We start from the raw sequence: 27,389 nt of genomic DNA, 5'->3' as shown, positions 1-27,389 counted from the left end.
CCTGCCTGGGTGTCTCACAGCAGCCCTGGGGCGTGAAGGTCAGCTCCTTCATCTGGTGCCCTATCTGTCCAGCGAGCCCTGCATAGCAGCAATCCCATCTGTATCTCTTTCCTGGTCGACTGAAGCACAACATTGCAGTCTAAAGTTCTCTGCAAAGACAGTGCCAAGTTGCTGCTCTTGGAGGGGGGCGGGCAATAGAAATGACAAACAGAAGGTAGCAGAAACTATTTTGCTAATGGTCAGAACAGAGGCAAATAGGAAAGGCAGGAAGGTGTTATTGGGACTAGGCAGAAGACTCCCACTCCTTTTCCCTCTGCTTTCTGTAACCTCTTTAGTAGTTACTTTTCTTTACCTAGGAAAATGTCTGTTATACTACGTGCCCGTGGACAAAGGTCAGAGACAAGAGAATACAACAAATGGGGTACTTTCACAGCATTATTTGCAAGGAAAGTTAAATCCTGCTCTTTCTCTTTGCACTGCCACACTGGGGCAGCCGCTCTCATTCATCCTCATGACAATGCATCTACTAAGGGCAGGGACAAAGCTGGAGCTTCCACATTCTGCTTCCTACACAGGCTCAGACAGGTGCCAGCTGGAGTCTACGCAGTGTACCTGTCGGATGTGTTGGCATTTATGCCACATGCATGGGTCCTTTCAGGATGAACAGAGTGTATGGCCCTGGCTTATGTTTCCAACCAGCAGCCGAACATGTAAAAACATCTTAAACTAACCTGTTATAATCAATACATTCCAAATAAACTGATCATCTGCACATCATCACCCCAAATATGCACGCACACACAAACACACATGCACACACACCCCTGCACACCTGTTATTTCCTCTTGTGAAACAGACCTCAGCTACACCCTTCCAGTCAAGCAGGCTCAAAACAAACAAATCCCTGTATCAATCATTTGTCAATTTCACCTCCTACCAACTCTGCCTTCAAAATGGGTCTCTGATACTGCCAGCCCTTCCAGTCCCCCGCTCCACTCCTGTATGCACCCACACACTCTGCACCCCTCACCCACACTGCCTAAACCATGATGCCCACCCAAGCACGGAGAACAGATCTTCCCTCAGGGGCGCACGTGGGGGTGGGAAGCTTGAGTTGGGATCTAAATGGTCTCCAACAGGGACTCTTGCCTTTTTTTTTTTTTTTTTTTTTGGTTGACAGGCAGAGTGGACAGTGAGAGAGAGAAAGGTCTTCCTTTGCCGTTGGTTCACCCTCCAATGGCCGCTGTGGCCGGCGCTGATCCAAAGGCAGGAGCCAGGTGCTTCTCCTGGTCTCCCATGGGGTGCAGGGCCCAAGCACTTGGACCATCCTCCACTGCACTCCCGGACCACAGCAGAGAGCTGGCCTGGAAGAGGGGCAACCGGGACAGAATCTGGCGCCCCGACCAGGACTAGAACCCGGTGTGCCGGTGCCGCTAGGCGGAGGATTAGCCTCTTGAGCCGCGGCGCCAGCTGGGCCTCTTGCTTTTAAAACCTTTGTTCTCCAGTGTTCTTCTCCAGATCTGGACCAGGCATCACAGAGTTAGGACGAACTTCCGAGGCACAGCTTCTGCCATCTTCCAGAATCCGACCCCAGCCCCAGCTTCCACCTATCACCTGCTCTCACAGCAAACCAGCTGCACGTGCCTGGTTCCCCACTCCCTGCACAAGTAGCACACATGCTTGGTGTCTGAACTCAATGCTTGTGCACACCCTCTGGCTGATGGGACCTCTCGCCTAGCTCTGCCTCCTGAAATCACATGTCTCTTCCAAGGCTTTCTCAGGGAACCTGAAATGACTCAGAGAGCCAGAGTCAACTATTCCCTACTTGGCACATCCACTCTTACCCACGTATTGTGTATATTGTATACATTTTATGAGTTTAGCCCAGACAAGCTTCTAGGGATTCCTGAGCCCTGGAGGTCTAGGGTGGATGCGCCCAGGAAGCCCAAAGCCTCCCCGAGATTTCTGCAGTTCAGGGGAGTTTATGTTTCATGGACACATTTGCTTCCAGGTTCCTGCTTCCATCACCTTGTCTCTGACCTGCTCCTCAAGGCCATGAAGCTGCAGCTCAAAGCCTTCTGTGACAAGCACCAGCCAGAAAACCACCCCAGGCACTACACAGTGTTCACGGGGCCATCGGCCTTTGGAACGTGGTGGAGAGCAGGAAGGCTTCCTCCCATGCATCATCCACAACCTCACAGAGAGCACTGGGCCAGCTGACCTCCAGGGGCCCCTGACAGTCCTGACACGGAGGGAGTCCACCGGGCCCACATCCCGTAGGGCCCCACCTCACACCCAGGGCTTGGGCTGCTCTGGGTAACCTCTCTTAACTACCCTCTCCCTCTGCCCAGCGTCTCACACACCACCTGCGGCTTAGCAATTCTCCTGCTGCCTCCGTCCCAGCCTCAAGTTCCAACCCTCCCTCCCCGCTCCTGCAGTTTATCAAGGACAGGTTCTTCCCCAGGAGGAAACCCGCCGGCAGCTGCAGAGATCACGTGCTGTCCATCTTGATACGCACCTGTCGTCCCTGAGTAAATGACTCAGGGCAGACATTACATCTCCATCAAGCCTTCCAGTACTCTACACAACGTCTTATATATAATAAACATGCCAAAATCCACTGCAGTAAAACGGGCTCTTCAATGTGAAGACTGTGTGCATTAAGAAGAAAACTAAGCTTTTTTTTTTTTTTTCATGAGAACTGCAGGGTCCCAGAGAATGATCCACACGAAGAACTCCCACTAACGAACGTACTCCTTTAACTATGCACCTTGTGTATTTTTAATAAAACGGGGCCCCCCTCAACCCTCCCTGACAGCTATGCTGGCATCTGTTTCTCTGGACACCAGCGGTTCTGGAAGGGAATAGAAAAAATTTGAGGGTCATCGCACTTACAATGGATCAACAGAAAATGCAGGCTTTCCTGGCTCTTGAAAACTATAGCAAAGTCTTCATGACCATTGTGACAGGGAGAGCATCTGGCTTAAATGGAACAGAACATTATCTGAGGAAGTGATAACAGGATAAGGAGGGGGCGTTATTTTTAGCTCACGGTATTTTTGCCTTACACCTCCTGAACTTAGGCTGGCTGGCTGAGGCTCTCTGACCAGACAGGTACAGGCTGATACAACCATCACTGCTGAAAACCAAGATGTGGCTGTGGCCGTGGCCATGGCCGTGGCCCCAGCCCCAGCCCCAGCCCCTCCTTGGTGCTGATGGGCTCTGCCTCCCGGGCACCTGTGTGAAGCTCACACTGCACCTGAAGGGGCTACAGCCCTGCTAAGGGAGAGGCCACTTAGAGACCCAGAGGCGTCTGGACGTCCTAAGGCTCTGTAAGGACCAGGATTTCCACAGTGAGGCACCGAGGGCTCCTGCTGTGCCGACTGCCAGTATATTTAATTCCACTGTCAGCACTCAAAATATTCGTACTGCCAGAAAACAAGGCGAGGTCCTATGATGAGCAAACATTTAACAGAAATCACATTTTAAGATTCTCAACAATCTTTGGCAGTTATTATGCTCATTGTGTCATCAAAGGTATGGCTTTATTTATTTATTTATTTATTTGAAAGGCAGCATGAGAGAGAGAGAGAGAGACAGACAGACACTCCTTCCATTCACTGGTTCTCTCCCTAAATGCCTGCAACAGCCAGGGCTGGGCCAGGACGAGGCTGGGAGCCATGAACTTCATCCTGTTCTCTCAAGTACTTGAGCCATCACCTGCTGCCTCCCACAGTGTGGGAGCAGGAGCAGAGCCAGGACTCAAACCCAGGCACTCTGATGCGATGTGGGTGTCCCAAGCAGTGTCTTAGCTCCTGTGCCAATGCCTGCTTGAAAGGGATGGTTTTAATGATGAATCTCTAATAAAATACAGTTTTTTGATTAAAATCTAATGTTTTGTGTAAATTAGTCTGCAGGTGGGGGTGATTTCTAGGAACTCTCTGTATTTTCTGTTCAAGTTTTCTGTGAACCTAAAAGTTCTGTTAAAGATAAAGTCCTGTACAAGATAAATGCTCCTAGGAGGTAGCTCTCGGGCTCCTGCTATACACATAAGAGACCCGGATGTAATTCCCAGCTTCTGGCTTTGATCTGGCCCCTGTTGCAGGCATTTAGGGAGTGAACCAGCAGATGGAAGATTCTGTGTTACTACGCCTTTCAAATTCATTAATTAAAAATTAAATCACAGATACACTGCAGTGTTTATATGGGAAAATCCTGAAGATTAAGTCATGGTGTTAAAGCACTCTTATCACTGAAGTTACTGGGTGAGGCAGGAGAACGGTGGAAACCCCAGAGCACACGCATGGCCAAGCACTGGGCCAGCAGAACCAGACGCCTGTAGTGTTTCTTAGCACTGAGTTGGCGAACACCCAATAGAGCTTTTAGATGTATTTTGTTAAAACATTAACTAGATGCCTGATAAGTTGGGCTGGGGGGAGGGTCTCTGGATGTCAGGGACTACAGAAAGAAAGGGCCTAGGAGAGCTTTGTGGGAGCAGAATTTTTAAAACTAGTGTGTCAACTTTCTGTGGAATGAGTTGGGGCATGATGAAATAAAAAAACAAGAAAAAGAAATCTGTTTATTCCTATTTTCCTACAGGAATTTGAAAAATGTTGCCACAAAAGAATGGGCCATCAAAGAAGGAGGTACCTTTCTCTGAAGGGAGGAGAGAACTTCCACTTTGACTATGACCTTGTCTAAATAAAATCGGAGTCGGCAAACTCAAAAGGCTTCCATAGCTTTGGCAACTCATGACAAGAGGGTAAGGTGATTACTGATGCCATAAACAAGAGTGTCAATTTGCTAAGTCAACAACAGGAGTCACTGTACACTTATTCCTCATGTAGGATCTCTGTCCTTAATGTGCTGTACATTGTGATTTAATGCTACAACTAGTACTCAAACAGTATTTTACACTTTGTTTCTATGTGGGTGCAAACTGTTGAAGTCTTACTTAATTTATACTAAATTGATCTCCTGTATATAGAGAATTGAAAACGAATCTTGATGTGAAGGGGAATGGGAGAGGGAGCTGGAGATAGGAGGGTTGCTGGTGGGAGGGAAGTTATGGGGGGAAGCCACTGTAATGCAAAAGCTGTATTGTGTAAATTTATATTTGTTAAATAAAACTGAAAAAAAAAAAAAGAAAAATGTTGCCACAGTTCCTATTAAAAGAGAAATGATTTTGTTTAGTGTCTGGGAAGCCGCATTTTTTGGGGAGGAGTTAACTGCACTGTGTCATGGGGCTGGGTCCAAGGGGAGCTGAGGGAGGTCCTTAGGGTGCAAGATCCAGGGGGTGAGACCCACAGAGGGCGCCCCAGCGCCTCCCTGCTGGGCCCTCGTGCTGGGGAGCAGGCAGCTGCTCTGGCCCCACAGCGCACAGCAGGGCTGTTAGCAACAGTTCCTCCTCCTCCACCCTACACGCCTCATCCTTGGCTGTCACGCGTTAAAGTTTTCCTTAGGATTCTGAATTTTCTTACCTCTTATCTGAGAGTAGAGATCAAGTGGCTTCACTGATTTGGGTCTTCCATAGACTGGCATAGTCATTTGCACAAACACAGACATTAGTAATTCCTGCCAACTGCCTGGTTGACTTGCAGATCTACTAATGAAATGTGACCCAAGAGAAAAACAATTACTGTTCAAACTTCTAACACTGCCCAGGACACATCCCACCCCTCCACCTGTGGTCCAAGGATGGGACCCAGTGCTTCAAGGGGAGTCACAGATCTGATAATTGCAGAATAGACATGAACAAATAACACTGCCGAAAGACGGGTGATAGAGCTATGCTGTCTCTCTAGCTGTATCTACACACACATACACACGTGAGAAACACGAGTGGCTCGGTGAGAGACAGACGTAGGGTGGCCAGATGATATTCAGTATGTCCAGTAAGTGTGAATTTCAGGTACACAAGAAGTTTTCAGTTTAACTGCCCATAGTGGCTACGTATTTATACTAAAACCATTATTTGGTCATTGAAGTTCAAGGTTAACTGGGCATCCTGTGCTGTTGTTAGTTACATAGAGAGAGAAAGAAAGAAAAAGAAAGAAAGGGATGGCAGAGCGAGAAAAGGTGAGGGAGATGAAGATGGGAAGGAGCGGGATGATTTGTAAAGAGTGGATTAACTTTCCCTCCTTGGGGCTTCTCTGGTATGGGCTGTACTTTTTCCACTGCAAGTCTAGGCTAAGATCTCCTCCTAGGCTCACCCTGGGTCTGTCCGTCCACTTTAACCTTACTCAAGCCCCACCATCCCAGCAAGAATCCGGAACAAGGAGGTCCCCGAAGGGAGGGGTCACGGGCTGCTCTGAGAGCAGCGTTGATTGCTCTGATTGTCGAGAGACCGTCCCGTAATGGATGCTAAAACGATCCAAGGGTGCAAGGAATCGACACAACTCTCCTTAGAAGCTTCCAGAAATAGTGTTCTGAGCATTGATTCTGAAATGCATTCCTCCTGCACACACTCAGCAAATTTATGTCATTAGAAGCAAAAGCCTAAATGAGGTTTCAGAGTCAAAAGCTCCATCTAATCAGAGATTCTGAGTTTTCTGAACAGTAGACAAAATAAAACAGAGAACAAAGCAGCACAAAAAGTTGGGGCAAAGGATGTGCACACACAGCAGTCTGAGGAGTGAGGACGCAAGATGCAGAATCTGTCTGCTGAAGGCTAGATCCAGCCTCTGGAAGGACATCTGCCCCCAAGGCCCGGGAGCGCAGACTCCATGGGGCTGCTGGAGCCAGCCAGGGGTGCGCACAAGCCTGCTAATAAGGGCAACACATCTCAGGTCACCATAACAGAGCACCACTGCTCGGGGAGACTACAAGTGCAGGATCAAGGGGCAGCAGAGTTCATTTCTGAGGACAGCCTCTCTCCTTGGCTTGAGCAGGGTCATCACAGGGTCCTCCCTGGGTGAGTTTCTGCACAGAAAAGAGAAGGGCCTGTCTTCATGACCTTCTGTTACCATAATTACCCCTGTAAAGGCCATGTTTCCGAAGACAGTCATGCTTCAGGGTTAGGATAGGTTCTGGGGAGGGAGGCCCAAGTTCCTACGCTGGTGGGGAGGGCAGCTCACAGTGCACTGGGTCTGGAAGTTGGTGCTGAGGCTGCACCTGCCACCACCCGCTTCTGGCTGCTTCTGACACGTACCAAGAAGAACCTGGTAAACACGAACATGCAACCTGCATGGGTCAGCTCTGCTCTGGGGCTCTCAGCCCACCTCCATGGGTCTGGCTTCCCCGTGTGTAAAACGAGACCCCTCCATTGGTGAGTGTGTGTCAAGGTGAAGCCGATATTAAAATCAGTCCACCTGTTAGCACTTAGCGTCACCCCCAGTGAAGCACTAACACCAGTTCATGGCAGATGTTCTCAGCACACACTCCACATGGCAGATCCCCATTTCATCTCACTTGGGATTAAAGAATTGAGCCACAGTTGAAAATTCTCTGGAAGGCCTCAGAATAGTGTTCTATAAATAGAGAAAATTCTGGAAGGACTGCATCTCTAGTGCAATCATTCATATTCTTTATATGCCGATGCCACTAGCAGCAGGTGGCTTGGCTGAGTAACTTGAGGTTCGGTGTCACCGACGAACACAAGGGACAGTTGCCCTCATTCATCAAACACGTGAGTCCCACACTGCACCCACGGCTGAGCACCACACTGATGTACGCTGCCAATGCCCTGGAGCGCAAAGCAAGCACAGCCACGTTCCTTAGGGACCCTGGCCATGTGCAGGGAAAGCAGGGATGAGCAAATCACCTGAAGGGCCCCGGTGTTAGTCTTGGTGGGGCATCCACCAGACACACAAGCTGCCATGAGACGTGAGCTTCTGTTTCACACAGTGTGTTCGTTCTAATGTCGGGAAAATGTTAGTAAAAGGGAAACTCTCTAAGCACTTTGCACGGAGCAATTCACTCAAGCTTCATAGTGACCATAAAGAGACAGACAGCACTTTCACAGAGAATGAAACTAAGGCACAGAACATGGAGTCATTTGCCCAACCAAGACCACGCAACATCCAGAAGAGAGCGCAGGAGATCTGGCTCAGGAGTCTTGGCCACCAGGCTCAAAGACTGGGCCACACGGGCCAAGCACAGGTCCTTGCAGGAGGAGTATCTTCTGAGAAGGCCACTGGCCACCCTGGATTTAGGGGATGCTCCGGCCATCTCTGCCCCAACCACAGCCTGGACAGGAGGACAGGGTGCAGGGGAAGAAGTCCAAAGCTCCACCAGCCGTGCCACTCCGGGCACTTCATCTTGCTGTGTCTCAGCTTCTCCTCCGAATCACTCAGTGGTCAGCAGGACCATGGCAGATGCTGTGGGTGCCCATGCACGCCCGCTCAGCCTGGCTTAGCTCAGACAGCTCCCCTCTGGACACTGCGGGCTCTGCCAGGGGAGCTGCCCAGACAGGAAGACACTTCCTTCTGGATGGATGAGTGAAGGGGTGGAATGTGTCCAGAGGTGGTGGACAAGGCCAGGCACGTTCCACCTGGTCTCTCGGGCCCTCAGCAGGGAGGACCCTGGTGGTCCCCCGGTCCTTAATTGGTTTTCCTCATCCTCTACTTTACTTCCTCCTTCGCTTGTGAGTGCTCCAGGAATCACTTTCCCAATGAACTACCTGCACCCAAAGCCATGTTCAGAGCCTGAACACATAGCCACGGCCTCCACTCAGCCGGTGGGGAACACACAGATGGACACATGGATGCGACCTCTGCGTGGCCGTCGGGGAACACACGGATGCAGCTTCTGTGTAGCTGGCAGGGGACACATGGACACATGGATGTGGCCTCCCATGAGCTGGCAGCACATGAAGGCATTTGCTGGTAAGTGCTACAATGTCAAGTATTCGTTAAACCTCAAGGGCACAGCCTTCTCACAGGTAAGTAAACAACCTCCAAAACAAATGGCTCAGAAGAAAATTCTCTGCTGATTCTTAGCTCTCAAATAATCACGAAACCACCTACAAGTACTTTTCTAGAGAATTCCATCACCTGAGATGCCCATGTTCTAGAACACACATCAACTTAAGCTAGGATCCTCCACCAACGGGGCTGGGACCTCCTTTTGCTTTGTGATTGTCTCCTAATAGTCCAAGTGATGCTCTTCTGTGACAATTACATATTATATACACCTGCATAGCTATATTATACAGTCATAGATGAGTAAATACATATAACTTCATATAGATGCATAATTATATAGAAAATATATAATTTTAAAATACCTTTAAATATATAAAATACTTGCATAATTTTAATATGTCAATATATTATAAATCCATAATTTCAATATGCAAGATATACTATATAACACATATTATATACATATGAGGTTACTTCAAGAAGTGTATAGGGGGACAAGCATTTAGTCTAGCAGGTAAGACACTGGTTGAGAACACCTGCGTCCTACATCACAGCTTCCGACTACGATTTCCTGCCAATGCAGACACTAGGAGGCAGCAGTGAGAGCTCAGGAACTTAGGCTCCTGTCATACGTGGGAGACCCAGACTGTTTCTTTTTCTTTCTTTGACAGGCAGAGTGGACAGTGAGAGAGAGAGAGACAGAGAGAAGGTCTTCCTTTGCCGTTGGTTCACCCTCCAATAGCCGCCGCGGCCGGCGCAGCACGCTGATCCGATGGCAGGAGCCAGGTGCTTCTCCTGGTCTCCCATGGGGTGCAGGGCCCAAGCACTTGGGCCATCCTCCACTGCACTCCCTGGCCACAGCAGAGAGCTGGCCTGGAAGAGGGGCAACCGGGACAGAATCCGGCGCCCCGACCGGGACTAGAACCTGGTGTGCCGGCGCCGCAAGGTGGAGGATTAGCCTAGTGAGCCGTGGCGCCGGCCCAGACTGTTTCAGCTCCCAGCTCAGGCACCGGCCAAGGACCCCGGAAGTGAACCAGTAGACAGCAGTGTGTGCGTGTTTGCTTGCTGGCTCTCCCTGTGCCTCTCAAATAAAAATAAATAATTTTTAAATTTCACTAGAAATGGAATTAAAAGTGAGTTTATTTTGGTGCAAAAACTTTTAAAACTCATGCTTATGAGGAGTCTGCAAAGTTTATAGGGGCTGGTGCTGTGGCATAGTGGGAAAAGCCACCACTTGCAATGCCAGCATTTATATGGCATCAGTTCGAGCATTTCACTTCCAATCCAACTCTCTTCTCTGGCCTGGGAATGCAGTAGAAGATGGCCCCAGGTCTTGAGTCCCTGCACCTTGCCAACTGGGAGACACTAGGGAAGCTCCTGGCTCTGGATCAGCCCAATTGCGGCTGTTGTGGCCATTTGGGGAGTGAACCAGCAGGTGGAAGATGTCTCTCTCCCTCTCTCTCTGCCTCTGCCTCTCTGTAACTCTGCCTTTCCAACAAATAAATAAACCTTTTTTTTTTTTTTTTACAGGCAGAGTGGACAGTGAGAGAGAGAAACAGAGAGAAAGGTCTTCCTTTGCCGTTGATTCACCCTCCAATGGCTGCCGCTACCCTGCAGCCGGCGCGCTGCGGCTGGCGCACCGCGCTGATCCGATGGCAGGAGCCAGGTGCTTATCCTGGTCTCCCATGGGGGGCAGGGCCCAAGCACTTGGGCCATCCTCCACTGCACTCCCAGGCCACAGCAGAGAGCTGGCCTGGAAGAGGGGCAACCGGGACAGAATCCGGCGCCCCGACCGGGACTAGAACCTGGTGTGCCGGCGCCGCAAGGTGGAAGATTAGCCTAGTGAGCCGCGGCACCGGCCTCAAATAAATAAGTCTTAAAATGCATATTTTGAAAATACTATGCATGGATTTCTCCACAAACTTTTTATAGACTTATTTATTTATATGAATGGGGAGAGAGAGATAGAGAGAGATCGAGAGAGACGAGAGAGATCGAGAGAGAGAGATCCATTTTCCATCTGGTTAACTTCTCAGATGGGTGCAGCAGCCAGGGCTGGGCAGGCTGAAGCCAGGTCCAACCAGGTCTCCAAATGTAGAAGGCAGAGGCTCAAGCACTTGGGCCATCCTCTGCTGCTTTCCCAGGCATAACAGCAAGGAGCTGGGTGGGAAGTGAGCAGCAAGGACTCCAATTGGTGCTCCTACATGGGACGCCGGTGCTGCAGGTGGCAGCTCAGCTCCATGCTCATAACACCCACCCCTCCGTAAACTTTTTGAAGTACTCTCAGACATTGAGCAAGCGAGAGAGACCATATAGATAGATGGGGTGTCCGAGTTGCCTGCAAAGCTCTTCCCATCCAGCAGTCTCTGAATCCCCAACACTCCAGCCACAGGAGCCATTCAGTCCCAGAGAATGCTGAAGGTGAGAATTCCTCCATATCTGGGTGACCTTGGCTTTGAGGAGAGTTGCCAACTGGGAGAATTTTGTTTTAATAATTATCTCCAATGTCCCCTATGCTTTATCTGAGGAAAAAACACAAACTGGTTCAGATGTCCTTGAACCAGGGTAGAGAACATAAGTGCAACAGTTTCCCAAAACATTGTTTGCTATCTTTGCTCTTGCACTTGCTCTCAAGGCTTATTTGAATTAAAAAGTAGCAAGAGCCACCGTAGCCGGGAGCCCACGGCTTCTCTGACACTGCTCAGAGTGGCTGCTATCAATACTCACTCTTGTAAGAAGTAAACCAGAGAACCCCATGTATCAATTTAATGATTAGAGGCGATACTGTAGCTGCAGGACGTGGGAGCTGGACTAAAACATCAATCCCTAGAAAAACAGGAGCCACAGTGTTTGGTGCACTCAGGACAAATCACAGCCATAGAAAGCATTTCAACCAAACAGCTCATGCCTATGTGGGTCATAAGAAAATTTTAATTGAAAAATTAAAAAGGATAGAGCACTTGGTTTCAAACATCCATCTAAATTAATAAAAGCAGACTATGTAACTCCCTCCTTAGTTCTGCCAGATCACCTGTATTTTCCACTAAATGTGAGTTTGTTGCTGCCCATTAAAGTTGTTTTATTATTTTTATGGAAAACTGCTGATACATACAGTCAGTAGTATAATGAGACCTCAGATACCAAAACTCAGCTTCAATAGAACTCATGGCAATCTTGTCCCATCTCCAGTCCAGTTCACTCTGTTGCTCTTAATTATTAACAACATATGCAACACTATATGATATCATTCACAAGGATTTCAGTGTATACCTATACAGGGGCCCTTAAAAATTCAAGTATAATACTAGATGAAACTCACCAGAGATGGTGTTGTGCCACTCATTGTGTTAATGGTGGGTCAAGCCATTGCTGGAGATGCCAGCATCCCATATGGGAGCACCTGTTCAAATTATGGCTACTCTGTTTTCAATATAGCTCCCTGCTAATGCACCCGGGAAAGCAGAAGATGATGGCAGGTACTTGGACCCTTGTCACCCAAGTGGGAGATGTGGATGGAGTTCCAGGTCCCTGGCATTAGCCTGGCCCAGCCTCAGTTGTAGCCAGCTGGGAAATGAACCAGTAGAATAAAGATCTCTCTCTCTCTCTCTCTGCCTTTCAAATAAATAAATCTTTAATAAGTAAACACATAAAATTAACTAAAGTTAGTCACAAATGTAACAATAATTTCTTTATATCAACCAATGGAAAGAAAATATTCTATCAATTACCATGGTCAGCAGAATGTTCAATCAATGTTTGACTCAGGCAGCAAAAGAGCAAGGCAGAGTATCTGAATCTCAGCATCCCAGAACACTGCTTCCTCCCCTCCAGAGAGGCGCTGGGAGCCAGGAGGTCTCGAATTCCTGCACCAGCATTCGCATCAAACCCTCCAGGGAAACGGGTGTTGGTCCTGGTAGCAGCTTCTTGATCTGCTGCTGCAGAAGCTGCTTGTGAGTGAGGAACAACCCGCAGCTGAGGAAACAAAGCCTCCTGCAGATGTCTGAAATATCTGACCAGCTGCCATCTCACCCAGATGCATGGTGAAGGCCACCCCCGGGCCTCCATGCGTGCATCTGTCACTCTCGTGGTGGCAGCTCAGACAGCTCCTAGCGAAGGTCATGCAGCTCTAACCTGGGCCTGACTGCAGGTACCTCCTGCTACACCCATGCACCAAGGTACACTCAGTGCACAAAAGAGGACGGAAGAGGCAACCATCACTCCTAAGAATCAAGCTACTGATGCCTCAGAACTCCAGGAAATCCTGGAGGGGAGCCTCTGCCCATGTGTTGTTGGTCTATTTTCAGACCGCTGGCCTGACTCTTCACTTTGGATAACTCAGGCTACCAAACTTAATCTTGACCTTTGGTGTCTGACCTCCTGCCCTGCACTGACCACGGGGACCTTTGACCTGCATCTGTCAGTGCAAGATTTTCCCAGTTGTTTTCTTGTCTCCAAAATAGAAGCAGATGCCATTTATTCAGTAAGTACTTGATAACCAACAGCTGCTACTGTTACCTTATTGGATCCCCACAATAACCCCAGGATGCATTCACTCAACACCAAGCGCCCACTATGTGCCAGCACTGCCCACATGTCCAAGATGCACCTTGAGCAAAACTGACACAAATCCTTCCCTTCTTGAAGCTTCCATTTTAGGGGCACTCTACCCCAGGAAGTGGCGACGATTCTTCCCCGAGCAGGTAAGGAAACTGAGGCTCAGAGGTACCAAGTACTTTGCTTGACATCACCCTGCTAGGGGATGGCAGAGCTGGGGTTCAGCTGGCATCTGCAGCCTCTCAATCCCGCCTGTTTGGTTTCCCATACACCAGGCTCTATTGCAGGATCCCTGCTGAACCTGACAGCTGAGCAGAAGACTGGGGGACACAAACATGTTTTTACACCTTTGTGTTTTAAATACTGTGCCGTGCAGGTGGAATTCTGCTTTTACCAGCTTGAAAACACATTTAAACTCCTCTATTGTGAACAGACCTGATTAAAATGGAAATCTATTACTGCCATATATAAAACGGGCACACCATGCTGCTTCCTGCCATGATTGAAATGTCTGTATGTAAAGCAAAGGTACAGGGCCTATTCTCCTCACAAACAATAAGAAATTGGAATGGAAAAGTTTGCACTGGGGATAATTTATGGCTTTTAATGTAATACTCAGGGCAGGAATATAGTGCAGTAGTTAAGACACGGCTTGGCATGCCCACATCACATATCAGAGGGCCTGGGTTCAAGTCTTAGCTCCACTTCCAATCCAGCTTCCTGTTAATGTGCAGGTGATGGCCCAAGTACTTGGATCCCTGCCATCCATGCGAGAGACATGGATGGAGTTCCAAGCTCTTGGCTTTAGACTGGCCCAGTCCTGGTTGCTGTTGGCATTTGTGGAGTGAATGAGCAGATGGAAGTTCTGTGTCTTTCTCTGCCTTTCGAATAAATTACAAATCAATAAGTTCAATAATACCTAAGGGGCAGGCATTTATCTAGTGGCTGAGATGCCTGTGTCCCACATCAGAATGCCTGGGTTCAATTCCCAGGTCCTGACTCCAGCTCCCTGTTAATGCAGACCCCGGGGGGTGAGGATGGCAGAAAGTGGTGAATAATTGTGTTCCTGTCACCCACACAGGAGACCTGGATTGAGTTCCTAGATCCTGGTTTCAGCCTTGGCCCAGCCCCAGGTGTTGTAGGCATTTAGGGAAGTGAATTAATGGATGGGAGTTCTCTCTTTCTCTGCCTTACAAATAGTTTCAACCGCTTTTAATGTAATGCCCAAGTATTAAATTTTGCTGTCCCTTTGTTTGATACTTCTGATAGAACTGCAATTGTTTTACAAACTAGTCTTACTAAAATGTGACTGTGTCACTATGTTCTGGCTTTCAAGGTGTGGGCACCTGGAAGGCACAGAGGAGTAGTCACCAAGCTCCTAGCAGGTCTCCCTGGAGAATTACATTCCCTTCGCTAAAGCCCAGATCTCAGGAAGTAACGCTACGTGCCGAGGGCCTGCTACATGCCTGTACTGACATAGGCACAGGCCCTCTGTCTCAGACTGTTTTGTGAGCGCTGGGCCCAAGCCCTCCCTCATCTCTTACTGACTGCTCTACTCAGGAGACAGCCCAACACCTCAGCTAGACACAGGTGGTGCCTGATGACCAGAGAAGCAAGCAGAGGAAGACGAAGGTCACTAATTCAGAGAACAGGAGGTCTCTTTCAAGCTGGGGCTTCAAGGATCCCATATGCAGGAAATACTTAACGAAGAGGCGACTTAGAGCACAAAGCTGTGGTCTAAGAGCCTGGTTCTACTTTGAGCACCTCCATTCCTGGTCACGGTCAACAGCATGTCCAGGCCTCTCTGCATACTTGCATCATGGAGTGGGTTAAGGACACAGTCAGCTGCTATTCAGTCAAGAAGCATATACTGTCCCCAGTGTGCACCCGACACTGCTAGAGGAAGAAACCCATCTTTCTGAGCTTATCAAAAGCCAGCCAGCACAGCAGGACACAGCTGAGCTCCTCTGCATCACATCCCTCCTTTAATTCTGACTCTCTGCTGTCAAACCATGAGTTTGATTCAGAGGGCGATTTAATATATTCAAAAATTGTTTAATTTATTTGGAGGGGGGCAGGAAACATCCTAGAGACAGAGCTCCCATCCCCCACGTCAGCAATAACCTCGGCTGAAACTAGGAGCCTAGAACTCAATGTGGGTGGCAGGGACCCAATTACTTGAGCCATCACCTGCTGCCTCCTAGGACGTGCAACAGCCGAAAGCTGGAACGGGGAGCACAGCCAGAACTCAAACACAGGCACTCTGGGTATCAGGTGCAGTGTCCCAACTAGTCCAAACATCTGCCCATTTTATCATCTTTCTATCTCTGTGCGTATGTGTATGTGTGTGTAATTCAAAGGGTGAGGGAAACCAAAAGCTCATGGAAAAAATAAAGAAACCACAAAGAAAAAAGAAAAAGAAAAAGGGCAAGCTTGGGGGCACAGGAAGAAATCTGGAAGCTCTAAGTTTCAGGGAACAGGATCCAGTCAGAAACTTCCTGGCTTTTAGATTCAACGGAGTAGACACAGCCCCTGAGCACTGCTCTCCTGAGACTCCCAGTGGATGCCACAGCCTCTGAATCCGTATCACAGAGCAGCTGGGTTAGAGGTTCAGGGCAGGGACTGGGGCTGTTCAAACTACAGCCCTGCCGGGTCACCAGCTGTGGTCCTGTAAAATGGCACTGTTCGGGCCCACCTCGCTGTATTGCTGTAGATGCGAGTTTAGACAATCACGTTAAGTGCCTGTGACAGCACCTAGTGTACAATAGTTAGTCCGCGGACATCTGTTATTATTATTCATTATTATTATATGGCCTAAGTCAACCAGCAAGTGATCATCGCTCTTTTTGCTTAATTAAAAAAACTTAATCGGCCGGCGCCGCGGCTCACTAGGCTAATCTTCCGCCTAGTGGCACCGGCACACCGGGTTCTAGTCCTCGTTGGGGCGCCGGATTCTGTCCCGGTTGCCCCTCTTCCAGGCCAGCTCTCTGCTGTGGTCAGGGAGTGCAGTAGAGGATGGCTCAAGTACTTGGGTCCTGCACCCCATGGGAGACCAGGATAAGTACCTGGCTCCTGCCATCAGATCAGTGCGGTGTGCCAGCCGCAGCGCGGCGGCCATTGGAGGGTGAACCAATGGCAAAAGGAAGACCTTTTTCTCTGTCTCTCACTGTCCACTCTGCCTGTCAAAGAAAAAAAAAGTTTTTTTTTTTTTTTTTTTTTTTTTTTTTTGACAGGCAGAGTGGGCAGTGAGAGAGAAAGGTCTTCCTTTTCCATTGGGTCACACTCCAATGGCCGCTACGGCTGGCACACCGCGCTGATCCAAAGGCAGGAGCCAGGTACTTCTCCTGGTCTCACACACATGTGCAGGGCCCAAGCACTTGGGCCATCCTCCACTGCACTCCCGGGCCACAGCAGAGAGCTGAACTGGAAGAGGAGCAACCGGGACAGAATCCGGCGCCCCAACGAGGACTAGAACCCGGTGTGCCAGCACCGCAGGTGGAGGATTAGCCTAGTGAGCCATGGCGTCGGCCAAAAAAACCTTATCTCCTAATTACAAAAGTGATAAATGCTCCCACAGAAATTTGAGAAAATGTAGAATCATGAAAAAAGAAAACAAAAATCATCCAACACTGCCTTTCCACGCCAAGACCACCTAGTGATGGTATCTGTATTCTGTGTCCTTAGGGCTCTTTTCTTACATTTTTAAAAAGGTTATTTTCATTTTATTTGAAAGGCAGAGAGAGATGGTGGGAGAGAGGAAGAGAGACAGTGAGACAGGGAAAGATCTTCCATCCACTTGTTCACTTTCTGAATGCCCACAACAGCCAGGGCCGGGCCAGGCTAACGCCAGAAACTCCATCTAGGTCTCCCGCATGGGCGGCAGCGACCCCAAGTACTTGAGTTGTGACATGCTGTCTCCCACTGGTGGGTCAGCAGGAATCTGGAATTAGGAGCTAGAGCTGGCAGCTGAATCCAGGCGCTTTGCTATGGGACACAGGCATCCCGAGTGGTGCCGTAACTACTGCCCCAAACACCCGCCCTCCTTACTGCGTCTCGAGCTTGCACACACTCAGCTTTATGTAACTGGGACCACAGGGCCTGCATGTGTCCTGCTTTCTTCACTTCATGTTACCTGTCCTCTGTCACACATCCGAGGCGACACCGCTGCAGAGGTGCCCTGGGGGGACCCAGCACCCTCCCCCTGCCTCGCTGCAGCTTGTTCTACATGGCCAGGGCTGGGGTGTGCATGTGCCTCCTACAACCTGACGTTAATAGGGTGTTTCCCCCTCTTCTGACAAGGAAGATGAAGAATGAAGGCAGATGGGGTACACGACCCTAAAGACCCCAGGCTGCAAACCACAGTCACCCACCAAAGCACAACATGGTGGGGGGCACGTGCAGTGATGCCTGGGGCGGGCGGCAGGGGCCCCTGAGCTTTTCTGGGAATGGTCAGTGACTCTGGGATTTCAAGGCTCGGAGCCAGGAGCCTGGGGGCGTAAGACAAAGCTGCCACCAGGGATCCTGGCCCCAGAAACATACTGGGGGTTTCGCACCCCACGTCCCCTCCCTCTGGAGCCCTGGCTGGGCTCAGGTGCTGCGTGGGAGCTGCTTCCGCTGCTGGGCTCCTGGGCCACTTGATAAAAGCTTCACTAAGCACTGGAGGAGGCTTTTCTTGCCAAGTCCCAGGCATTGCCGGTGCACAATTGCTGCCTCCTGTGCACCCCTGCACACCTCCTCCTCTTTGTTCCTGCCACCCCTCCCACCTCCTAGTGGAGAAAAAAGAAACACATTGAAATGTGTCCCAGTGCCCTTAGGAAGTCTGAGTGGTAACCCCTGCATACATCTCTCTCTCTCTCTCTCACCCAGGAAATCTGCCCCTAGGAGGGCCCCTTTTTCACTGCGGCTGCTCCCAGTGAAAATCAGCAAAGGAGAGGGAGCACCATGTTTTTAACATAACCTGAAGACAGAGGCGTAGTTTTGCAAACTGTTAAGTAGAGACCAAAGGTCAAGCGTATACCAGCTTCACAGCTCAGCCAAACACAGAAGCCTCCTTATTCCAGCCGCCCCTCTCCGTCCAGGATAAACGCCCCAACCCTTCTTTAGCAACACTAATCAGAACCTACCTAACAGTGCTTAAGAATTTTTAAGCCGCTTGTTATTCCAAATGCACCGCTAACTGTGCAAATGCCCTCTCCAGACATGACATAAAATGCAGTTCTGCTACGCGTCCTTCCACCTGGTGCTCCACACTCCAGCTTTTGTTTCTCCACAACAGCAAACACAGAAACTCCCATAAAGTCCTCCAGGGACCGCACTGAGCACTCTGGCTCCCCCGCTTTCTTTCACACCCGGCCTGCTGGAGGAGGTCGGGCATTGGGATCACGCCTCCCAGCACTGAGTCTCCCTGGCCCAAGAATCACACAGCTCCTAGACCACGGGGAGAAAAACCACAAAGGAGGACCTGGCAACAGGAGTGAGGGCACAGAGCAGCCAGGGACCACAACTTGCTGCTCACTGTCGCCTTCCGTCAGCATCGTTATTAAACTTGACCCCGGGGTCGGGCAGCAAACACAGCACCATGGTGTCCTCCGGCCTGGAGCGCTACTTTTCTGGGTAAATAAATAATCGGGGAGCCTGGCATTTAAATGATAAGACCCACCTGCTCTCAGAAAACTGCTTCCTTCTTAGGACGCTTTAACTTAATGGCAGCATTGAAAAGGAGTGCTGCAAAAAATCCACAAATCCGTCATACACACACACCCGTGTTACAGCCGTGAGCCTGGCTGTCAGGCTCTGCCTGGGCAACCCAGCTCCAAAATTGGTCAGTTGCTGCTCCGTGACACTGTCACTTGCATGGAGTCCAGCACGTGTGACGAGGGCTCAGAACTCAAAGCCCCCACCCCAGAAGCTCATGGATCAAAGGACATTCAAAACAAAAGCTCTGTAAAATTCTGCTGCATTTCAAAAATCAAACTCATTACATTTTCTTTAGATATCTTTAAACGTTCCATTCTGTAAGCAAAGCAACAATGATGATGTAATGCTAGGTGGCCGGTGCACCCCGTGGGCAGTTTTGATGTTGCTCTCTTTGGGATTTTAAAGAGATGAGACAAAGGAGCAGAGTTCCAAAGGCCCGGGAGGCAGAGGCCTGCTCCCAAGCATTGGCTGCCCCCTCGGCCCTTTCTCCTTGTTCTAGGCCGCAGCGTTGGGAAGAGGCAGCCAGCACAGCAGAGGGCAGGAGAGGATGGAGATGGACGGGAACGGACAGGTTCAGCAGGGAGAAACCCAAAATCTCTGACCCGAGCCCCCCCAGCCTAAGTCCCAGGTCCCCCGGTGCTGAAGCGAAGTCTGATTGGCTGCGTGGGACCACAGGGAACCAGGGCAGTTGCCCCATCGCTCCCTCCTTGCAGAGGGCATTTAACAAAACCTGCCACGCTGTTTTGTGAGCACTCAGGCAGGTTCTCCGCTTGACCAAACGTTCCCCAGGCTCCTGAGCCTTCCCCCAGGCCCAGCTGCAGCCTTCCATGTAACAGCCAGTTTCAGCAGGACCCCTGCTGCATCCACTTAGCCAGAACCCTCAGCAGTGACACCTGCTTGGGTTCCTCCTCCTCCGCCACCCTCAGGCGATGTCTGATCACCCAGGCCTGCCAGCACCCGCCCAGGCCGTATGTGGAGATGAACCCATTCTCCCTAGGCCAGTGTAAAACCCCACTGCAGTGGTCCCGCCTGTACCTATTGTGATGGTCCTGAACAAAGTCTTCTGTACCGTACTCTAAAAAGGGCCTTTAACAACGTTTCTTTAACAGCATAGACATTCAGAGTCCTGGGCACCGGCTAAAGAAGTTTTAGCTCCATCTGTTGACCCTGTTCATATTCACTCATTGAAAGCTGAGTGCCTAATTTGAGCCAGGCATGAGGGACACAGAAGATCACAAAATATCAAACACAGACTCCAATCACTGCTTGTAATGCCAATGTCTCACACGAACAAAGGCTGGAGTCCTGGCTACTCCACTTTCAAATCCAGCTCCCCGCTAATGCCCCTGGGGAAGCAGTGGAAGATGGCCCAAATGTTTGGGCCCCTGCCATCCAAGTAGTAAATCAGGATGGAGTTAGTTCCTGGCTCCTGGCTTCAGCCTGGCCTAGCCCCCGCTGTTGAGGCCATTTGAGGAGTGAACCAGTGGATGGAAGATTCCTCTCTCCCTGTAGCTCTGTCTTTAAAATAAATATATTTTTAAAAGAATAAAAACCAAAACAAAATATAAAATATGTACCAAAGCAGTGTGGAGTAGGAGGAAGAAGTGTGAGCTATGACAGCAGAAAAGAGCCTTCCGGGCAGACGGGAGAGCTGCGTAAAGACAGCAGGAGGAGGCCCATCGTGGGGGTGGACAGGCAGGCAAGGGTGAGTGGGCCACAGCCCCCACCCCGAGGTGAAGCAGAGGAGGGACAAGACCTGATGCTGGGGACCGAGCTCCGGGGCTGCTGGTAACGAAAGGCGGGCTGAGCGAGGCCAGCTGGCTGCGGGACAGGTGTTGGCAAACTTCCTGTCAGGGCCAGGCAGTAAATATTTTGGGCATGATGGGCCAGGCTGCAAATCAAGGGTATTATCTTTGTATTTCTATCACAAAAGAGAAGAGAGAATTCCACAAAGTATTTATTGACAAATTTCAAAAGATAGCAATCATAGTTGAGCATGGTTTTTAAAAACACAGATCTACTAATGAAAAGAACGGAATTCTCGTTTGGAAGAATTCCATTTTGCTGATTTGGTGTTCTGCCACCGTATCCTAAACGCAGCCAGACACACGACGGAAATGACCGTGACTGTGTTCCAGTACACTTCATCTGTGGGCTGAACGCAGAATCCACGTCCTCTTCATGGGCTGTGACACGTTACCTCTGATTATTCTTCCCGATTCTTTGGAGATGAAGCAGCACTCCCAGACAGGGGCTGTCGGCCAGCAGTGAGGGGCTCGGCTGGCCTGCTGTGGTGTGCCGGGGTCTGCTCCAGAGCAGGCTGGCGTTGGCAGACTGCTGCTGAGTGAGGCGGTGCGTTTCCCCCGGGGCACAACCAAAGCCCTGGGACATAAAGTCACCCTCCCGTTTGCGACAGGAAATAATGTGCACGTCCCTCAGGATCCCCGAGAGCGTCCATTCCCCTCCAACGCAGGTTCCTGCTTTCACGGTGGCGGATCCGTGCCTCAGTCACTACGCTGGAAGTTATAAAATAATTTTGATATGATTTTTTAATGGTGCTTCCATGCCGCTTTGTGGATTATCTCATTGTTTATTTATTGAATTTCCTGATATTATACATGTAGGGTGTTTCTTCTCCCTTTTGGGGTTGTCATTGTAAGTAATGCTTTCCTCAATATGTATGGCTAAGTAGTCCTGTTCATCCACAATCAGTGACTTAAAGAAACACTGCTTCAGTGCAAGGAGGTCATTAAGTGCGTCTGTCTTCCAGAAGGTTTGATCTGCGCTGACACATTGTGTCTCGGAGAATTAGACCAGTGCTTGTCTCCACCAAGAGTGAGAAGGGGCCAGTTCCTGTGGTTGTGACAAACACTCTTTTAAAAAGCACCATCAAGTTCATAGATGAAAGGGTTTCTCATTCTTTTATTCTGTGTTTACTGCAGTGAGGCCGAAACATTTGTATTTCTCCCACTTGATCATGTCCTGTGTCACTTTTCTACTCTTTCCATAGTGAGAGTATATACTTTGTACATTTCCTGAGTAAGGTCATTAATTGCCCTTTAATATGTAAATATTTTCCCAGTTTGTGGAAAAATGTTTTTAAAAATTGCACACTTTACATGGCCGTTTTCTTCCTAAATTGACCTATTCCTCCAAAAGACAGCCAAAAAGGAAAAAAAAAATGAGGACATTCACATAATTAACCACATACAAACTGTTTTGTTTATTAACTGAAGCATCTTTAAAGAAAAAGAATTCCCTAATAAAATACTGACTTTTGTAATCAGCATTATCACCTTCTATTCTAACCTGTACTGTATTTATTACACAGCTGATGTTAAGTAACAGAGAGAGGGAGAGTGCACCTCTGCCAGTTCATCCCCCAAATGCCCACAACAGCCCACCAGGGCCTGGCGGAGCGGCCGAAGCCAGGAGCAGGGAGCACAGTCCCCACCTCCCGCTGCTGTGGCAGAGGCCCGGCTGCTTGAGCCATTGCCTGCTGTCTGTCAGGGCCTCCCTCTATCAGCAGGAAGCTGGAGGCAGGAGCCAGAGCTGGGTGTGGGATACTGGATGTGGGTGTCTCCACCTGTGCCCCAAGGCCCTAAGGCTGGCCCATAGCCGATTTTATCACACACACAACGTGTTGTTTTTAAACCCATCATGTCAAATCTACTTTTCCATAATCAGCATAGATGTAATTTCTAATTAACACCATGGCAAAATGGAATTTTTAATCAACAGTATGACCTCAGACATTTCATTTAGTTCTCATAAACCACTTAGTATCTATTTCACTAGAATAAACAGCACTGCTGTGCATAATGGTGGATGTTTTCTTTTTGGCTCCTTTAAAGTCTTAAATCAATCTCCAAAATAAAACTATCTCATTATCAGGGGGAAAATCTGGTTGACACAGGCTTATTGTTTTGTGACAGAGAACATTCCAGAAACACATGCTCAACACTTATTGAGCCCCAGATATTTATATATCATAGCAATGTTTGAAAGGGGTTATTTCCCAAATTCCCAGTCACATGGCGTTTGCTATGTTTATTCTGGCTAACTTTATGGTTTATGGGTATAGAATGGAATCTGAAGCTGTAAGTCATACTTCGTGAGCTTCCCATCAGAGTTCTGCGTATGTACCTTTCACTTAGAGCCATGGCGATGACCATGAAGCTGAGCTGGCGAGGTCCAACGCAGCAGTGGAACTCCCATCTGTATTCTTGCTCTGTCTTCCGGTTAGAGCTCTTTGGTTTGTTTCGTGCTTTCGCTGCACGCTTTGGTGCTTGCTTCTTCATGCGATATGCCTTCCTCCCATCCTCTGCGAGGGCAGGTTTCAGGTTTCAGGCAGGTGCATGCCCTTGGCACAAAGCTCAGGTCACGGGGGCGATGCCGTGGGCACACTCTGGGCCCCGTGGCTGTGCAGCTAGCTCTCCCCAAGGCCAAGTCTGACTAAGGGAACGTGACCGGGAGGTGCTGTTCCTGGCGGCTGCTTACTCGGCTCCTCCCCAGGCAGCCTGGTGTTTCCGTGCCACGTCATCACATTGCCCATCTTCCATAGAAAACAGAAGCTGTGGATCTGGTGCCACACATACCTCATAGGAGCCGCACACAGAACGAGCATACGACTGAGATGGGTTCTGGGGTTTTGTTAGAGGGAAGGTTCACTGCCAGCATCGAGCAGGACCCTTCTTCTTCTTTAAGACTGATTGTTTGATTTAAAAGTCAGAATTAGAGAGAGAAAGGGAGATGCAGAAAGAGAGAAAGAGAGAGAGAGAGAGAGAGAGAGAGAGAGAGAGAGAGAGGTCTTCCATTCACTGGTTCACTCCCCAAATGGCCACAACGGCCAGAGCTGGGCCAGGCTGAAGTCAGGAGCTTCTTCTGGGTCTCCTACATGGGTGCAGGGGCCCAAGCACTTGGGCCATCCTCCGCTGCTTTCCCAGGCTCATTAGCAGGGAGCTGCATCAGGAGTAGAGCAGTTGGGACTTGAATCAGCACCCATTTGGGATGACAGCGCTGCAGGACAGGTCTTTAGTCCACTGAGCCACAGTGCCAGCCCCAGGAACCTTCTCCTAAAACTGGGTGTGGAGGGACACTGGGCAATATCTGAGCCTGATTTTACTTGCTACAACTGGAGGATGCTCCCGGTGTCCAGTGGGTAGGGGCCAGGCATGTTGCTAGAGGTTCCACAGTGCATCCCACAACAAAAAATGATGTGTCCCAAATGTGAATGGTGAAGGGGTTGGGAATCCCCATTCTTAAACAGTATGAGCACCTGCTGTGGCTTCCCCTTAAGCCCAACCCAACCACTAAACCAAGACAGAATACCCAACAACACTCCCCCCAGCATACCATATCCAGTCCTAAGTTGACATCTTCATTCCATATGACAGTTAGTGCAGCTGAGAGCCCAGGGGCTGAAGCCAAGCTATCACCCTCACCAACCACATGGCTTGGCAGGACGCGACTTTGCAGTGTCTCAGGGAATGCACATTGGGTGTGGCACACCAGGGCAAGATTCAGGAGGCTGCACCAAGCAGCAGGAATTACAGGAGAACTGATGCAGCCACGAGGGGCCCGACGAGATGGAGGTAGGAGCTGCCAGGGAATGGGGCACAGCAGCCAGGCCGGTTTGGAATCAGAGCCTGAAGCTGTCAGGCCCAGTTCCCTAAGATGCCACCCACAAGAGGGGTGCCAGGCAGGGGCTGCCTCCGTACATTCAGAACTTCTGCTCCTGCAGAGCCTGGAGGCTCCTACTCCACAATGAAGCAGATAAAAATGCGCAGGTCTTACCAGGGGTGCAGACGGTGGGGGAGGAGGAGGAGCCCCCAGGGGTGGAGGAGGTGGAGGCAAAGGAGGTGGTGGCGGCGGTGGCACTGGCATGAGTCACGGTGTTGGTGTCTCTTGCTTACGAATGGATCCAAGGGAGCAGGTTCCACTCTGAAAAAGAGAAAAGGGAAAGTCTTCACTCGTACGCAGGTAACACGTCTCGCGGATGCAGGCATGGGACAGCTTCATCCTTTGGCATGTTCGCTTGTTTGTCCATTCATTCATTTCTCAGAGTGTCCACCTGTGAGGCAAGCCTTGTGTTACATGCTGGAAACGGACTACTTTGACTACTTTGACAAAGTAGTCAGTTTCCAGAGTTAAACAGGTGACAAAATTGACAATATTTCCTGATTTGTATCTCAATATGAATTTGTATCTCAATATAAATAGCAACATCTCATTCCACGGCGATTTTTCCAAATAATTAACTCTAGCTAGCTAGCACGGAATGTTTAGTTTTATGATCTTTAATACATGCTGCACAGCCTCCCATTTTTCCTAAGCAAACAGAACAAAATTTAACCTTTTCTGAATGTCACAGGCTCAACGTCACTCGTGACGCCCGCCTCGAGCTAGGCCTGGAAAGGACCTCAGTCACTCCCCCGCCTCCTGTCCTGTCAGCTCCATCCCTGCTCCTCCTGGGCTGGCACCTGGGGCATGGGGAGTTACGGGCTCTCCTCTGCAGACTCTCTGCTATTTGCAACACAGACAGCTTTCCGACATGGCTCTGCAAACACAGCTCTGTTTCAGATCCTTAATGTTGCAGGACGCCTGCATCCTACATGATGCTTTTCTCCGAGAGGCGTGCGTGTGTGTGTGTGTGTGTGTGTGCATGTCTGCGTTCACACATATGGAGGTGGATGTGTATCTTAGAATCCACTTCAAGATTAAAATCTGTATTAAGGGGGTGGGCGTTTGGTGCAGCAGTTACAGCTCAGCTTGGGATACTCGCATCCCACATCCGTGCCTGGGTTGAGTCGCGGCTCCACTTCCGATTCCAGCTTCCTGCTAACGTGCACCCTGGGAGGCAGCAGGGGAGGGCTCAAGTACTTCAGTCCCTGCCACCAACCTAGGAAACCTGGATTGAGTGCCAGGCTCCTGGCTTTGGTCTGTCCCAGCCCTGGCTATTGGGGAGAATTTGGGGAGTGAGAGAGCAGATGAAGTTCATTCTCTTTTCCTCTTCCTACCTTTCAAATATAAATAAGTTTAAAAACCCGTATGAAAAAAAATTCCCCCAGTTTGTAAGAATTATAAAAACCCACATGAAAACTCAGAAACTTAAGCAGAAACTGAACTAAACCTCAGACTGGGGCATGGGTGGGTTTGTGTTCCTGCTGTCCCTTTAGTCCTAGGGGAGCAGAAAGGCCTGCCCCTCTGTTTCTCCAACCCAAAGATTCCATGGGATCTATCCCATGGAATCTATTTCACCTCACGCGAACACTCTTATCTCCAGAGAGCCAAAGAGCAATGGGCCACAGATGTGCAGCCGATTTTCCCTCCTGACTATGTCAGCTGCCTCTACCTTCGGCTGGAATGCTGCCAAGGGGCAGGCTCATTGTGTTAACCTCTTCCACAGTCCCACAGGGCAGTCACAGTCTCCCCAGTTTTACAGGTGACAAAAAGGACACTTGGGGACATGAAATCTTTTGCCCAAAGCCACACACACCTAGGAACTGGGAGACCTAGGACTGGGCTCCAGACTTAACAGGTTCCAAGTCCAGTCTCTTTCCAATATAATTTTTATTTATTGTGGCAAAGTAAGCCTATAATTTATCACTTTAAAGGATAACAAGCTCCAAAAGGTTCATGAAAAGGGGGATTAAAAGGCAAGTTTACTGGTGGAACAAAACATTGAGGGGAGTCTTCATAATTCTTTTTTTTCTTTTCTTTTTTTTTTTTTTGACAGGCAGAGTGGATAGTGAGAGAGAGACAGAGAGAAAGGTCTTCCTTTGCCGTTGGTTCACCCTCCAATGGACGGCGCGCTGCGGCTGGCGCACCATGCTGATCCAAAGGCAGGAGCCAGGTGCTTCTCCTGGTCTCCCATGGGGTGCAGGGCCCAAGCACTTGGGCCATCCTCCACTGCACTCCCTGGCCACAGCAGAGAGCTGGCCTGGAAGAGGGGCAACCGGGACAGAATCCGGCGCCCCGACAGGGACTAGAACCCGGTGTGCCGGCGCCGCTAGGTGGAGGATTAGCCTAGTGAGCGCGGCGCCGGACTTCATAATTCTTCATGCATACAAAGGATCTCCAGAATATGCATGGAAAATGTACATTATAAAAAACTATGCACATGCTTATGTTTTCTTGCACAAAAATACACATATTTTAATTCAATTTCCTTGAGTTTTTTTGAAGCGCCTTGTATAATGAACATTAAGCGCATTCACAGTGTTATGTAACCATGACCACTTCTGCTTCCGGATTTTCTCATCATCCCAGAAA

At 49.5% G+C, this 27,389-nt stretch overlaps 1 protein-coding gene across 3 annotated transcripts in view; it reads right to left on the bottom strand.

Moving 5' to 3' along the window:
- Positions 1 to 27,389, bottom strand: part of WIPF3 (WAS/WASL interacting protein family member 3) — an 86,007-nt gene that overhangs the window by 33,860 nt on the left and 24,758 nt on the right. For all 3 annotated transcript variants that reach the window (XM_051853270.2, XM_051853269.2, XM_051853271.2), the window contains one exon: positions 24,912 to 25,058. In XM_051853270.2, coding sequence (XP_051709230.2) covers positions 24,912 to 25,001 — 90 coding nt within the window. In that variant the 5' untranslated portion in view covers positions 25,002 to 25,058. The remainder of the gene's footprint in view (positions 1 to 24,911; positions 25,059 to 27,389) is intronic.

This window comes from Oryctolagus cuniculus, chromosome 16 (genome assembly GCF_964237555.1).
Source record: "Oryctolagus cuniculus chromosome 16, mOryCun1.1, whole genome shotgun sequence".
In the NCBI taxonomy this organism is placed as follows: Eukaryota; Metazoa; Chordata; class Mammalia; order Lagomorpha; family Leporidae; genus Oryctolagus; species Oryctolagus cuniculus.
Note: the sequence above shows the minus strand (reverse complement) of the source record. Positions and strands in the feature narration are given on the sequence as shown.